The sequence below is a fragment of the Nipponia nippon genome, unplaced genomic scaffold, assembly GCF_047370975.1.
Source record: "Nipponia nippon isolate SJK-2023a ecotype South Korea unplaced genomic scaffold, ASM4737097v1 scaffold_1, whole genome shotgun sequence".
NCBI lineage: Eukaryota > Metazoa > Chordata > Aves > Pelecaniformes > Threskiornithidae > Nipponia > Nipponia nippon.
The window spans coordinates 53,697,264-53,712,887 of NW_028262290.1; the positions used below are offsets into that span (position 1 = coordinate 53,697,264).

General features: G+C 39.8%; 1 protein-coding gene across 6 annotated transcripts in view; it reads right to left on the reverse strand.

Annotated features, from left to right (window-relative positions):
• Nucleotides 1-6,454: 6,454 nt before the first annotated feature.
• Nucleotides 6,455-15,624, reverse strand: part of LPIN2 (lipin 2) — a 43,811-nt gene continuing 34,641 nt past the window's right edge. For all 6 annotated transcript variants that reach the window (XM_087755590.1, XM_009468551.2, XM_087755612.1 and 3 more), the window contains 9 exons: nt 15,492-15,581; nt 14,661-14,743; nt 13,379-13,523; nt 12,355-12,503; nt 11,794-11,880; nt 9,352-9,504; nt 8,234-8,348; nt 7,430-7,533; nt 6,455-7,106 (listed from right to left, as the gene is read on the reverse strand). In XM_087755590.1, coding sequence (XP_087611716.1) covers nt 6,962-7,106; nt 7,430-7,533; nt 8,234-8,348; nt 9,352-9,504; nt 11,794-11,880; nt 12,355-12,503; nt 13,379-13,523; nt 14,661-14,743; nt 15,492-15,581 — 1,071 coding nt within the window. In that variant the 3' untranslated portion in view covers nt 6,455-6,961. The remainder of the gene's footprint in view (nt 7,107-7,429; nt 7,534-8,233; nt 8,349-9,351; nt 9,505-11,793; nt 11,881-12,354; nt 12,504-13,378; nt 13,524-14,660; nt 14,744-15,491; nt 15,582-15,624) is intronic.

The window sequence follows — 15,624 nt, forward strand, 5'->3', positions numbered from 1 at the left end:
GGCTGACCAAAGGCTAAATCATGTCATTAAGGGCATTGTCCAAATGCCTCTTAAGCACTGACAGGCTTGGGGCATTGGCCACCTCTCTAGGAAGCCTGTCCCAGTGTTTGACCACCCTCTCGGTAAAGAAATGCTTCCTAATGTCCAGTCTAAACCTCCCCTGGCGCAGCTTTGAGCCATTCCCACATGTCCTGTCACTGGATCCCAGGGAGAAGAGCTCAGCACCTCCCTCTCCACTTCCCCTCCTCAGGAAGCTGTAGAGAGCCATGAGGTTGCCCCTCAGCCTCCTTTTCTCCAAACAAGACAAGCCCAAAGTCCTCAGCCGCTCCTCACAGGACATGCCTTCCAGCCCTGTCACCAGCTTTGTTGCCCTTCTTGGACACATTCAAGGACCTTTGCATCCCTCTTAAATTGTGGGGCCCAGAACTGCACACTACTCAAGGTGAGGCCGCACCAAGCTGAGTACAGCAGGACAATCACCTCTTTTGCCCGCTGGTGATGCTGTGTTTGACACACCCCAGGGTGCGGTTTGCCCTCTGGGCTGCCAGGGCACACTGCTGACTTACATTGAGCCTGCTGCCGGCCAGCACCCCCAGATCCCTTTCTGCAGGGCAGCTCTCCAGCCACTCCTCTCCCAATTTATATTTGTGCCCAGCGTTATTCCATCCTAGGTGCAGAATCCAGCATTTGGACTTGTTAAATTTCATCCCATTAATCATTGCCCAATGCTCCAATCTATCCAGATCCCTCTCCAAGGCCTCTTGTCCCTCAAGAGAGTTGACAGCACCTCCCAGTTTGGTGTTGTCAGCAAACTCGCTAATGCTGCATTCAACTCCTGCATCCAGACCATTGATAAATATACTGAACAGGCCTGGCCCTAGAGCTGAGCCCTGAGGAACACCGCTGGTGACTGGCCACCAGCCAGGTGTAGCCCCATTCACCACAACCTTTTGAGCCCTGCCCTTCCACCAGTTCTAGGCTGAACAGTTGAGGCTATGCTGCTTGTTCTCACCAGAACACGTACACATGAACTATCATTAGAAGTGGGGAAGATAAGAGTACCGAGGTAGGAAGGAGAGGGAAAAGGAGAAAGCAAGGAAAGACAACAGCAAAAGAAATGACCAGAAAGAAAACATGGGGTGCACCAGCTCTCGGTACTGGGGTGAGACCAGCAGCCACGCAGTCCTTAAAGCAGAATTCGGATTAATTCAGGCTGAAGATAAATGTTCAGTCAAAACCATATCTATCTGGCATGCTTCCTTACGCGCCAAGGCTTGTGTAGCACGCCTGAGGAGGTGGCTTAGCATCAGTTGCAATTATCCCAGTGTAGTTAACTGTGCCCCGGCCAAAGCACTGTACGCAAGAGCCATTAACGCAAGCCCTCGCTCTCGTGCAGCTCAGCATCTGGTCTCCCACTGAACCGCATTGCTGCTGCTGCCGCCGCTGCTTGGCTGGGAGGCCCCCACTGCACGCCAGCCTGGGGCCTCCGGCCCGGCCGGCAACTGCTCCAGCCATGAAGAAAAATAGCAGCCAGGGTCATGGCGCCGCAGTCCTCCCGCTGCTCTTTGCTACAGCAGGATTACAGGGGTCTTGGGCATCTCGGGCAGGGAGTCCATGAGGATAAGATGGACACAGGAGACACGACGCCAGCTCAGAAATGGGTTTGCAACAAATCGGAATATCTGGCATACGTAGGACACGCTGCCCTTCTATTGCTTGCGCTGGCATAGTTGCACACGACAAACAGGTACCGAGCCCTAGGTGTGAAAGATGGGGGGTGAAGTGTGGGGTGAAGAGCCCCAGGTGTGAAGAGACGGCTGCAGCACGGGAGCAGCATCACAGGGGAAACCCGACAGAGACAGAGAGCCTGCTGCTGCGGGAGACGATAAAACTCCAGCTGCAAGCTCCGCGTCCAGGCACAAGGAGAGGGAAGGGGCGCTGGTGGCAGCAGCGCCGGTGAGACGCACTGCAGAAGGATCAGAAGGCGCGATGTAGCTTAGGCGCTCAGGCAGATCTATCACGCTTTCACGTGCGACTGCAGCGGCTGGATTTTCTAAGGTAGGCTGCCGGGTCGTTGCATTTACCACAACCAGCGAGAGACCAGGAAGAGCAAGTTTCTACTGGAAGCTTGAGGCCCCCTTTTCAAGATGGCCTCACAATAATTGCCTCAAGCACTTTAACAACTGTCACGGAAGAGAATGCTCTTTGCCTTGAAAGGAAAAAACAAACTTTGATGGAATTGGGATGAAACTCCAAATTAGGGCAGATTTACAAGAGCTCAAACTATGTGGTTGCAAGATTTTCTTCAAGGCAGCTTGTGTATTCCCGTGCATCTGTTACCTGATATTCTGTGTTATTAATGCATGCTTGCTTTTCGTTATAGTTATAACCCAATATTGATACTAGCACATAACGTAAGTTTGATGACAGCAATTATTTATCATTTGTATAAATACTCTGAAAACAGTAAACCGAGTGTGAGAGAAAGCAAATGTATCATAGTCCTTAGAAGAGCAACTTGAATTCCATGTAAAATATGAATACAACTTAAATAACCCCACATTTACTAAATTAGCAATAGAAGAATGGAATTCTCAAGCACAAAGTCAAGAAAAATTTTAGTTTAAGTTTGTTTATTGTGATAACATTGTTCTGAACATCAATAAACATTGCACGGAAGTGTGGGTTACTGTACCCAAGATAGTCCAGTCTTAACAAAAACCACTGTATTGGTATGATCACAGATTTGACAATTTTAAACACGCTACCTTATTAGTGATTGGGATGCTTAACAATCAAGTATTCCACATCTTCAACATAAAAAGGAAACAAAGGATTGAAGAGAGTTTTCCCACCCTCAAAATAAACCAGCATTTTGACTTTCATCTGGAAGTAATTAACACTGTAAAAAAATCCCAAACAATTCCATTCTGTTCAGCAGAATTTAACTTTGGAAACTAAAACTTCTTCAGGCAAAAGCGACACTTTAAAGGCATCTCAAATCGACGATGTATTTTTGATGCTTCATTATGAATTTGCATTACAGTCATTTAAACAACTCTCATTCATATGACAGCACTTTCTAGAAGACTTGTATGAAATATTAACATGACACCTCATCTCTTTTGTCTTTACCATAAGCGGATTCAGAGTTTGCTTCAGAAGTTCCATAACGGAGTTGACACAAGTGTTAAAACTTTTCCAGTTGAAAAAAACCCCAAGTTTTAGGAAGAGCATACTGATGACAGAAGCCAAGGATACATGAGCCAAGACTGCACATGCAATTGTATACTGTTAGGGATGAGAGCCCAACCTTTTGAAGTACAAACATCCTTGGGACAATAAAAAAAAAATAAATTAAAAAATCCAGACATGTGTACCACTTTAATTACTGATCTTTAAATCACTGTAGAAATGGGCAATGTCCAAGCCACTAACAAGTTTTGAATTGCAATGTTCCCGATTTATTCCCAGATAGGTATCATTGACTCAGCCTTTGACACGGTTCCAATGCTAAGAGGATCTGCATCTTCAACAACACAGTCTTAACAGGGGTGTGCATGTGCCTACAGACACACACACTTAGAAGTTCCTCTTTCACAGAAAGAATGATTTCACTTGCGCTAATTTTAAATAAGTATAGCACAACTTGTTCTCAAACATTAGTTTCAGGCCACTTCTCTTGACTAAGGTAACAAAGGACAGGCTAATGCGTAATTCTTATTTACCCCACTTCATATTAATATTGCAGCACAAGCCCACAGTTTGATAGCAATGAGATGTCTTTTCTAGAGTCAGTAAAGTGCCCAGCAGTCCAAACTACATAGGTATGCAGTGACAGGTACAGCGCCCCCGGATTCTGTCCCTAAACAGGGTTAACAAACAATCTGAAAAGCTTCAAATACAAGCCAGATTTAGAAAAACAAAACAAAACAAAAACTCCGCCCTAGCTCATATCAGAAATACTCAAGTACACTTTTACATTTTATCAAAAAACAAATATCAAAACTGTAGCTGTTGCAGAGCAAAAAAGCAAAATTTTTAACTAAGCAACTTTTTGGACATCCCTCTAATGCAAAACAACAGGTTAGCAGAATGAGGAGCTCTCTACAACCACACAACCCCCATATTCATACTAGCTTAAATTATATGCATTTGGAGATACACCTGATGCTATTTTTCCACACTGCTCATTTACTCAAGTTCCCACCTTAAAATCCACAGCTTATCTTTATGACAATCTGAAAAGATGAATGGAACCGAAGAGAACAAATTGACCAGGTAAAAAAAAAAAAAAAAAAAAAAAAAAAAATCAACCAAGAAAGATACGGCCAAACCTTGGTAACAATCTGTCCCATTTGGAAACCCATCCCAGTTTCATGAAGTGCTTTTCTGTTTAGAAAACCTGTGGAATACCAGGGCCACCAAGAGTACATTAAGCATGGTAATGAAAATTTTGACATCCACAAAGGACTGTTTTAGGAGAGGCAGCTTCACTCCCATTATGTAAAATAGACTCTTTAGATAGAATATTTCATCTTGTAATTAAAATACTTTATTATGTTGGATTCTTATTTACTTAAAGTATTTAAGTGACTTAAAAGCTCAAATCCCATTGACATTCAAAGCACTTGGTGATCATGAAAATTTCAGTTTCTAATGAAATCTATGGAATAAAAGGTAAGAAGAGAAAAAAAAATACATGGAATGATGTTTGTAAGCTTCTGACAGTAAAAAAAAAAAAAAAAAACAAAAACCAAAACCCCAGTAAGAGCACAATATCCTTTGAGTTGAATCCTGTGAAACCCACTTGAACACCGAGTAGATTGGTGACAGGACCAAGAATTTGCTGAAACAGTCACAGAAAGTATCGTTCTCACTGTACAAGAACAAGGATGCCTTTCTATCACCGACGTGCACAGCACACCGTGACAGATAGGTATGTTTTCTTTCCCACTCTCATACTCCTGCTTTGAAAGAGAGGTTCCACGTTGATTGTGCTTGCCCCCACTCTTTATTTTATGTTTTATAGACACAGGAATACACTAGAGTTTTATAAAGGAAAAAAAAAAAGTAATTTCATTTATATAGTGATCTAAAAATTATCCCCCCAAGCAGTTCACCAGTTGTCTAGCATTAGCTGGTGTTACATCAGAACTGTGGGTTAAGACTACTCAACCTGATAAAGACAAAAATATTCCTGGGGGGGCGGGGTGGGGGGTAAAACCCTCTGAACGTCCTCTTTTGCAGGTAGTGAAACGAAGAGAGCTGCTCTCCTACGTTCAGCCCAAGTTAGCTGAAGCAGAGGGCGTGCCCCAGCCGTTCCTGAGAGAGCAGCCCTGGTGCAGGCGCCGCAGCAGGCAACCATACACATGCCTTCTGAAGATCGCTCACGCTTCCCTGCACACCTCCCTGCTCCTGCTGGGAGCTGTGCATGGGGGAGAGCTCGCCCCTGAGCCTCGCGGAAATTCTGGAGGTTGCCCCCAGAAGGATCTTTAATGCGCAGCCCCAGGAACTTGCTTAAGGAGTGACAGAAAAGACTGTGTGCCCAGAAAGGCCCGGACTTATGTTTAAATGACTGTAGTCCTTAAGCCCTCCGGGCTGGTGGAATCATACATTCTCACCGTAGATTTGTCCAAAGGAGGTTAAATGCACTAAGTCAACTTAAAAAGCAGAACTACCCTTGCCTTCAAGTATTTTTGGAGAGAGAAATACTAGCTGCTTTCACAGCTGATAAACACTAGACTTGGAATGCAATTTGTTCACAGGCTCTGATCTGAACCGGAGGAATGACCAGCATGATGTTTATGAATAACCCAGAAGTTAAAAGAAAAAAAGGAAAAAAAAAAAAAAAAGAAAAAAAAAGGCTTTATTCTGCTCTGCAGCATTTAACCATTCTCATACCTGGAATCTCACTATTTAACTGCATTTCCTTCCAGCTACTGAAAACCTGCAATACAGAATTCTGGAAAGACCTGCAGTAGACAATTAAAAAATTAAATATGTAATTTTTTTAGTATTACAATTCCCTGAATATAATCTGTACATACTTTTTACTGGCCTACACAGCGCACACATATATGCATCATCTCTGTGTTGAAAAAGGAAAGAAAAATGCCAGCTCCCCAACTCTTACAGAAGCGTTCAAGATGTGTCTTGATGGAAATTTAACACGACATAGTGCAGCCTGAAAACAACAAAAGCCATACAAGTATCTGAAGACAACTTCCATTTTTACAAGCTCATGAAATAGTTTAAGCGTTGCATGTAAAAAAAGTAATAAGCAGAGTTAGTTTGAGCACGAATTGTACAAGCACAGTCTTGTACATGTGACAAAAGGCATATTTACATTTAAAGAGGAATTTTATGTCTTCAGAGTCTGTCAGGCTAGTAACATCTACACATTTTCTGTATTTTAGCTGAGAAAGAGCACACTGGTCTTGGGTTCTGGCTCCTTTCAAAAATGGCCTAATTGTCCATCTGAACATTAGACCACGTTTTTTATTATTAGGTCTGACATTCTATTTGGCAGTTTCCATACACTTTTTGGCTTCATTTTAGAAAATATACTATTAAGACTAATACAAAAAACCCCTATGTTTACTATAAGGTCTATATTGATGAAAATGCAAAGTCATAGATTACCTCAGCATTTAGTTGCCCTGAAGCACTTGGGTACCATGACCATCAATGACAGGCCAATCTCAAGTGCCTTAGAACAGGTATATAAAGACAAGCAATAAAGAAACAAACAAACAAACCAAGCAAACAAACAAACCCCACACAAAAAAACCCAGACAGTAGCTTTGCATTTTCTTTGTTTTAAACCAACGGAGTTAAAGTGATTTCTTTAGTAAGACTCATGGTACGAAATTAGCATCTTCGTTAAGAAAGTTCTTCACATTTAAACTGATTCTGAGTAGCTGAATATGAAATTCCATTTCTAGGTGAGAAGTATTTTTCAGGCCAGGTCGTCCATGTTAAGGTCAGGAAGAGGCCCTCTCCAATAGCAAAAGGAGCTGAATTCTGGGCACGGAAATGCAGAACTCTGTTCTTTATTAAGCAATGGGAACACATGTTCCACAAGCTCACTTAGTCTGTAATACCTATATTAAAAAAGAAGGAAGACCATTATTTAACAGTCTAGTCACTGTTCAACTATAGCCAAAAAGGAGCTTTAGAAGTCTAGACCAGAAAGCTACAGTCAAATAAGGCATCACTACTGCAGAAGCGATTTCCAATTTTATTTCGCCAGTTTACTTTTCTTTTTGAAAAGTTTCAGTTAAGTATCCAAAGTTGTAAGTCTCTGGCAAATACAATTTTCATGTGTTGTATGTAATAGGAGATCAAATCACAGTCACAATTGCAATTATTTTGTAATCTCATTCCTAAACACTTTCTTTGGCTGAAATAACAAAAATGATCTTACGAAGATTTGTTTCCCTTAGTCCGTTCTTGGATCAGTTCACCCTTTGGATTCACAGTAAATATTCTGCAGTCTGGAACTCCCACTTGCATGTAGGCATATACATCCTGCAAAAAGCATGAACAAAAGCACATGCTTCAACATTTCCTTACTGAACGTGATATAACAAACAATTCCTTGAAGGAATGAGAAAAGCTGATCCAAAAAGGGTACAGTAAAACTGCCCCTTAAAAAAAAGCCCCCTAAACAACAGCCAAAAACCAAACCAAAACAGACCCCAAAAACATACACACACCATAACAAAACATTCCCCCCAGCCCCTTAATTCCTGTTCCCAAGCCCGGGACCACAAACATGCACAAAATCTATACCACACAATACCATTCCTTGTGACAATATTCCTCTTAGAATACCCTCTCTCTGTCTAGCTCAATTACGATAGCATTGATCTGCAGAGAAAATACAGGAATCGTACGATAGGAAAAAGAACTCAAGACTGAGGAGCATGAATTAATACCCTTAGGTTATAAAGATGTCAAAAATGCTGAAAAAGAATTTGAAAGGGGGCACATACTTAATAAAATCCTGAGAATACTAACACATCTTTGTAACTTTTCTCATATAACCAGTTCTAGCAGCTTTTACTTAAGGTATCTGCATGTGGGTTTTCCTGACCAAACCCATAAAAGCACCAGTGTCCCACTTCCTTTTTCAAATTTAAATAGACACAAGAAGAAAAGCCTATTTCTTTTGCTTCCCAAGTACTTCATGCATTTTAACCCTTCAATTAGAAAGGAGCAGACTTACGTTGGGCCTGTTTCCAAAAGCAGCATAGAAAGGCTGTTTACTGGGAGCAAACAAATTCTTGATATCATTCAAACATTCGATTTTGAACTTCTCAGGCTTCTTTTCTATTACTTCCCTAAAATAAAATTTCAACAGTCAAATTCTAAATCATTATTTGATAGAGGGTCTCCTCCTTCCCCCATTTATCTGATATTTATATTCTCATTGCTTCCTGTTGCTAGCATTGGTAGTTATATAGGCATTGGTCAGTTTTCCAAGAATGATACAAGAGACAATAAAACAATAAAACATTTGCTGTTTTCCAACATCCATAGTAAAAAATAGGTGAATAACCTGTGCCTAGGCTAAGTAAATGCGATGAAATTCCCAGTTGTGAATGCAGTTTGTGAACTGCTCTTATTGTAGATGACCATCTGAATCAGAAGACCTAATCAAGTACACGTAAGCTTATTACAACTCCTGCCTCTGACAGAAGAGTGCAGAAGGCCTATTAGTGACCTTAATGGAAGTCGCTGTCATTGCTAGCCATGAATCAGTTGTTTTTACTCAAAAACAAGCAAAACCAAAAAGACATTTCCACTATTAGCTCTTCCCATCAAGAACAGGTAGACTATGGCTGGTTCAAAAGATCACCTGAGTTGAACCACAGCTAAACTCCATATGGCTTTTTAAGTAGTTGCATATGGAGCACTCCCGATATTGCAAGATCATTTAGTATGACAGTCTTTATTCCCCAGCTTTTCTTCTTTCCCATCTTGCGTAGTAGCACTGCACTACAATCCTTGCAGCTATACTTGCAAAGACAAAACTGTACCGATATAAACAGAATGTAATAGTAATCAGTCATGGACTAGAGGAATGAGCTGCCCTATGACAGGTATTTTGTGTTTTGTAGCCACTTCTAACATGCCCACAGAAACAGAACTATACTACAAGTGAAATTCAGACAAAACAAATAGCTTATAAGTGATCGCTAGAGAGACATCAAGTCTCAGTAGCCAGTCTAGCAGAGTGGAACGTTTGGTTACAGCTGTGATGGTCAGCATGCCAAATCTTTTTAATCTGCTTCTTTCTTTGAGATGTGGAGGGAATGGATGTATGAAATCCCACATGCTTACCTATGAAAGGCAGAAAACAAACTGCTGGGTGACAACATGAGAGGGCCCCTGGGGAGAATCGTTCCTTTGTCATTCACCCAGTGTAGGTATCCTCTGGTCATATCTGCCATCCCAATGGCACGGGCGGAACAGTACAGAAACTTGTAGCCATTTCTAGAAAAGAATTATCAACTTGGTTTATATTCCTGCTGAAGAGTTTCTTTGCAAAGATAAGTATACAGCTATAGCAATGTCCAGAGGCACCAGTTTAGGTATTGACTCGTTGCAGTGCTCTGCACACACACAACGAAAAGACCGTTCCCCTGTTAAAAAAATCTGCAAGGCATATAATAAATACATGACTCAATCAAAACTGAGAAACAGGAACTGCAAAAAGAACAGGCAGATGACAGAATTAGATGGACTAGACTGTGTTTAAGTAAGTGTCACAGTGGTTTTATCCAGCTTCTTTCAGCCCAGCTGTAGGATGATAGCAATTATTTAAATTATCTGCATCACATAATATTGGATGCCAGATCTCCTCTCTTGGTTGGAGTTTTTTCAGGTTGTTGACAGAATTTGCAGCACAGAGTGAGGGACTGATAACAAGCAGCATTCATTAAGCCCCTAAGTTTTTCCTGGAGACTGTATGTTCATCTGTTATACAGATTTGTACAGTTACTGCATGCACAAAAGGCTTGAGTGTTTATGTATATTTTCAAAGACCTGATTCAATCTGGCAAATAATTCCAAAACTACTCTTTTATTATGCACTGAATAACCTAAACTTCGTTTTGTATCTCCCATGGACTGCAAGGGGCCACAGATGAAATTTAGCTCTACGTAACAAAGTGATTCCAAGACCCCAAATATTTTTGGGGAACAAAGACTACTAAACTTAAAAACAAAGATAAAAGCTGATTATTTTAAGTGGATCGTGAAGTATTTCACAGTTGATCATCTTGTGATCCTCAGTAGCGAGAATTATTTCTGGCATCACTATATTTTTGAGAAATAGTTTGCTGAACAAAGAACCAAATCTGAAAGGCGAGGAAAAACGTAGGTTCATTCTGCCCTAAGTTACTGGACATAAGTATTATAAGGCTATATACCTCTTAGATGAAGAGTACACTTATACGGATGTGGTTCACAACACTTTTGAACTAAGTAAACACCTCACCACTGCTGCAAGGGGAAGTCATCTTTCCTCTCCTTCCTCCCCTCTGGTAGTCACATGGGCTGCCTCTGCAGGTTCTTGCAGATCACAAGGTGAGCACGTTCAGTTGACCAACCCAGAGAGGGGAAGGGGAAATCGCCGTTTTGCTGAATTATTTTTCTACTGTTTTACTGAACTGCAGCGGCTCATATCAGAAGCGCAACAAAGTGACAGAAAACTCGAGCCAGGCCACCAACGTTCCCTTGGATAACAGTGGCAAGCTGTTAATTAGGCTTGTTTCAGAACATGAAATTGGTGTGGTTTAACCCCAGCCAGCAACTAAGCACCACACAGCCGGTCGCTCACTCCCCCCCGGTGGGATGGGGGAGAGAATCAGAAGAGTAAAAGTGAGAAAACTCATGGGTTGAGATAAAGACAGTTTAATGGGTAAAGCAAAAGCCGCGCGCGCAAGCAAAGCAAAGCAAGGAATTCATTCACTACTTCCCATCGGCAGGCAGGTGTTCAGCCATCCTCAGGAAAGCAGGGCTCCATCACACGTAACGGTTACTTGGGAAGACAAACGCCATCACTCTGAACCCCTTCCTTCTTCTTCCCCCAGCTTATATACTGAGCATGATGTCATATGGTATGGAATAGCCCTTTGGCCAGTCTGGGTCAGCTGTCCTAGCTATGCTCCCTCCCAGCTTCTTGTGCACCTGGCAGAGCACAAGAAGCTGAAAAGTCCTTGACTAGTGTAAACTCTGCTCAGCAAGAACCAAAACATCAGTGCGTTATCAACATTATTCTCATCCTAAATCCAAAACACAGCGCTCTACCAGCTACTAAGAAGAAAACTAACTCTATCCCAGCTGAAACCAGGACATCTATCCTAAGGAGCATTCACTTGAGTTTGGTAGCAAACACATTAAAACACAAAATATTTATGCATCGGAAGGACACTATTTAGGTTTGAACTTACACTTTACCGTGTTTGTAACAGGCTTTGTGATCAACCTGAGCTGGTGGAAACAGACACATGCATGACTGTTTGAGAAATTATTGCTATTATGGTTCTCTTTTGTAGCCACAACAATATTACACACAGTTTTTAAGAAATAAAATGCAAAAATCAAACATTTGAGAAGGGAACTGATAAAAGTGGTGGTTTTCCATTCCTGCAAAAGAATACATCTGGGGAAAAAGCTTAGTTTTGTTTGTGAATGACAAAAGTAACAACAATCCAATTACCTGTCCATTAATTCCCAAATTCCAGAAAACCTTAATTGCTTCATAGATTACATACTCACTCATTTATGGAATGATAGAGTTTTGCAATGCCCTGATGAGTCCAGTCTTTGCCAAGCTGAGGGAGAATCTGTCCTAAAGCATCAGACCTAAAAGCAAAATCAGAGATAGCTAATACTAAGTATATGAGTTTTGTTAAAGACAACCACCAATGAATATACATTTTATAATGAGTGTTTACAGAAATATCTCTGCAAAAGCTCCTAACCATTTCAAAAGAGAATTAATAACTAGTCCAGACAGAGAAATTAGTGGGGCCATACAGCACAAGCCAGTTTCGAAGTTAACCTATGGCTGCTAAACCTGGAGAAGTCTAACTGAAAGGGCAATAGTCATATGGTAAACATTATCACCCTTGCATTATTCTTTTAAAAGACATTTTCTAGTACGCTGTAAATGCAAGTACAAATTGAAATCAAAGCAACAAGTGTTTTTCATGACTGTTAATGAACATCCTTTAACAGTCGTCTTAAATCAAGTTTCTTTATCTTATATTGAAAAGCAGGGTAGGATCAATAAAGCAAGATAAAAATAACAAAAAAAACCCCACCAATGATACTTACTTGGTTATTGTTCCATCAATGTCCGATATGATGATTTTATCATTCCAGTTCCAGAGATATATTGTTCCCGCACAACGGCAAGTCCCTTGATACTGGGTTGTAATACTAAATACAACATCATTAGGGCCGTCTCTGAGCTTCAACTTTGCCTTTAGAATAAATAAAAATAATTGAAAACACAAGTCGTCCTCACTAGAAAATTTTTAGAATCATAAATGAGCTACAGAAAATGGCTTGTATATTCTTCCTTATCTATTTTGATTAACTCATCAAAAAGTGAACCATGGTTTGACACTGGCACAGTTTTGCTGGTAAAGTCTGTTTTGTAGTCTGGGTACATGTATTTGTCCATAGCTCCTATATCTGCTTACAGCAGCACTGACTGCAGTAGTAAAAAAAGATATTTGACTCTCTGCTACTTGAATTTTTGCTATTACAGTAGACTTCCAGTACTATCACGTGGAACTCCTACTTTGCTATAGTATGCAATAGTATTTTCTACTTAGTGTATGCTTTTCTCAAAATTCTTTCCTGATGGAGATCGTATACTTAGACAGTAGCAGAACTAACCTGTAAGTTAGACTGCAATGAATAAACTGCATACAAATTTAAATGTACATATTAGACTGTTAAGATCCCAGGATATCCAAACTGCAGAAGCCAACAATGTCACTTTTTTGGCAACATGTTAATAGAGAAGTTTAATTATAGAACTTTGTAAGAAATTACCATTTTTTAATCCAAACACAGGTTCTTAAAAAACACAACGGGGGGGGGGGGGGGGGGAATCAAAAATTCTCTGCAGCTGCCCACACTAGCACTGGAAGATACTTTAAATTCCTTTTTAAATTTTAAATTTCCCCATTCCGTTTTTCTACTGCTGGAAAAGTAACCCGAAGATCATTTTTTACTTTGTGAAATGTACTTATATGTCATTTCTAAAAAGCAGAAAAAGTCCTACTTTTAAAATCAAACAGAGTGGAATTATGAACCATCCTATGTACAAGAAAGGTGTGTCACTTACTATTTGGTCCGAAGATAGCCTAAGTGACTTCTTATAAGATGTAACATTCCCATGTGTTGGATGCTCTACTGGGGCAGAATCTATTTTCAGGGATTCCTTCAACTCCTGTGATGCTTCATCACTAGAAGAATCATCTTCTGGAGGTCTAACATGACATCAACCAGAATAAATGTAAGCTACAGAAAATCCTTCTTTAACGGTGTAAGATTGTTTTGCAAGAGTAATTTCTGCTTATGTTGAGGATTTGCTACTAGCCTGATAGCACAGATTAATTAAGTCCATGGTCTAGTGAATGCCCAGATAAAGCTAGTATATGCCAATAAGCAAATAAGACTTGTAATGCATGCTAGTATTGGTGGAGCTCTAAATATTACTATTACTAGCTGGCTCCACGCATGATGAGTTTAGTAAAGACAGTGTCAAGTGATCACTAATGCTGTGTTGATAAATTAGGTAAACTGCAGATGAAAAGGGATACTGAATGAGTAGAGTGTTTTGTTTTTTTAAAAAAGCTGCCACAGCTACTATATAATTTAAACTGTGGGTGATAAGTTAGTGGAGTAGCTCACCTTTTAAGGTTATTCACAGACTTATTTCTCTGCTGATTAGAGATTTCAAGATTAAAAGCAGCATTTCTCTGAAGTATTCAATCACTATATATTTAGTTTCCTAAATCTTTAAGACACCAACAATGCTTACAAGTACCTTTGTAAAATCACAGGAGAATATGAATATGCATAATAAATTATCTAGACTGGGACAGTTTTGTGCTAAATATTGCTAGTTTTCAACCACAATCTTGAGCAACTTGTGCACTGTAATTAACGCTATTTTATTGTTTCAATTATTTAATGTTACAAAAAATTGCACATGGTTTAAGTTATTCATACAACATTAGGCTTTTACAAAAAAAAAAAAAGAATGACAAACAATATCTCGGAAACAATACCACTACATTTACAGAGTAGTGGCTCATTGATAAAGGTTACCATATATGTCACTGTTGTTCTGTCAGTTACGTTACTATTTAAGAAGTAAACACAATAGGATTTAGGAAGTAACTGTAGTGTGTTTGTAGCTCCTACAATGTTTGCTGCCACATTATTTTGCTGAATTGTTTGCCAAACATATCTGGTTTCTCTTCAGTAGCTTAGAGGAAAATCTTTCTTCCCACAGTAAATTCCTACTGAATTCTTCATTTAAAAGAAAAAAGACAAAAAAACCAAGAAAAAGAAAAAAGACACTATTCAGTCCACAAAACAGTCTTCAGACAGGAACGCACCTACTATTAACTTGCTCTTTTATAGTTGCTGGCAGTTCATTTGCTCTTTGTGTCTCAGTTTTCCCCTCTTTTGTCTCTGGTATCTAAAGCAGCATGATAATAAAAACATATTGACATTTTAAGCATTTTAAACTGATCCAACTGAATTTATAGTTCACACTTAAGCAAACAGCTATCAATATAATATATCAACTATATTAAGTCTCAGAATTGCTCATTCTGTAAGTTATTTAACAAAAGGATGCTTATGAATAAATGATCCATTAAAGCTTTTTATTATTTCAGGAAACAAAACTCTGCATGCCAGAAGCTGAGAACTACTAGTCTAATGTGATGAATTTAGCATTAAAGGAGCTGTCAGCCTCTAAGCTTCTAAAATTCACTTTCTTGGGGGGAAAGTAAAATTAAGGCACATACTTAAGGTTTAGAAAGCTTAATTTAGTCTAAAATGGGGTGTCTCAGAATAACATCTATTATGCAGCACAGTACCTACTTATTTATTTGTGTATACATTCATAAAACATACTGCAGTGTCTGAAGAGTAGGTCTGACAACTCCTGATGGCTTAGAAGAAAAAACTTTAAGAATATTGTGCAACAGGATGAATACAATAAATTTTGTTGATGCAACTGGTAACAGTGAATAAAGATGTGGTATTTAAGACTAAATATACAGAAGCAGCTACAGCTACTACAACATTGAGTAACTCTCAGCTGGCCATCAGTGACACAGAGCTACATGAGCAGCGTTCTGAGGGACTTCTGACAAATCACAATTTTTTCATTTTTTAACAGCTAAGGAAAGGGAAAAAAAAAAATAGGTCTCAGTTACCTGTTTAGTCATGCTTTCTCTCTTGCGCCAGAACCACCACCTTCCAGACTTCTTTGGCATCTTTTCTTTGACCCAAGACTCAACAGTAGCCTGAAAAATTAGGCATGTTTTTAATTTGTATAGAAAAACAAAA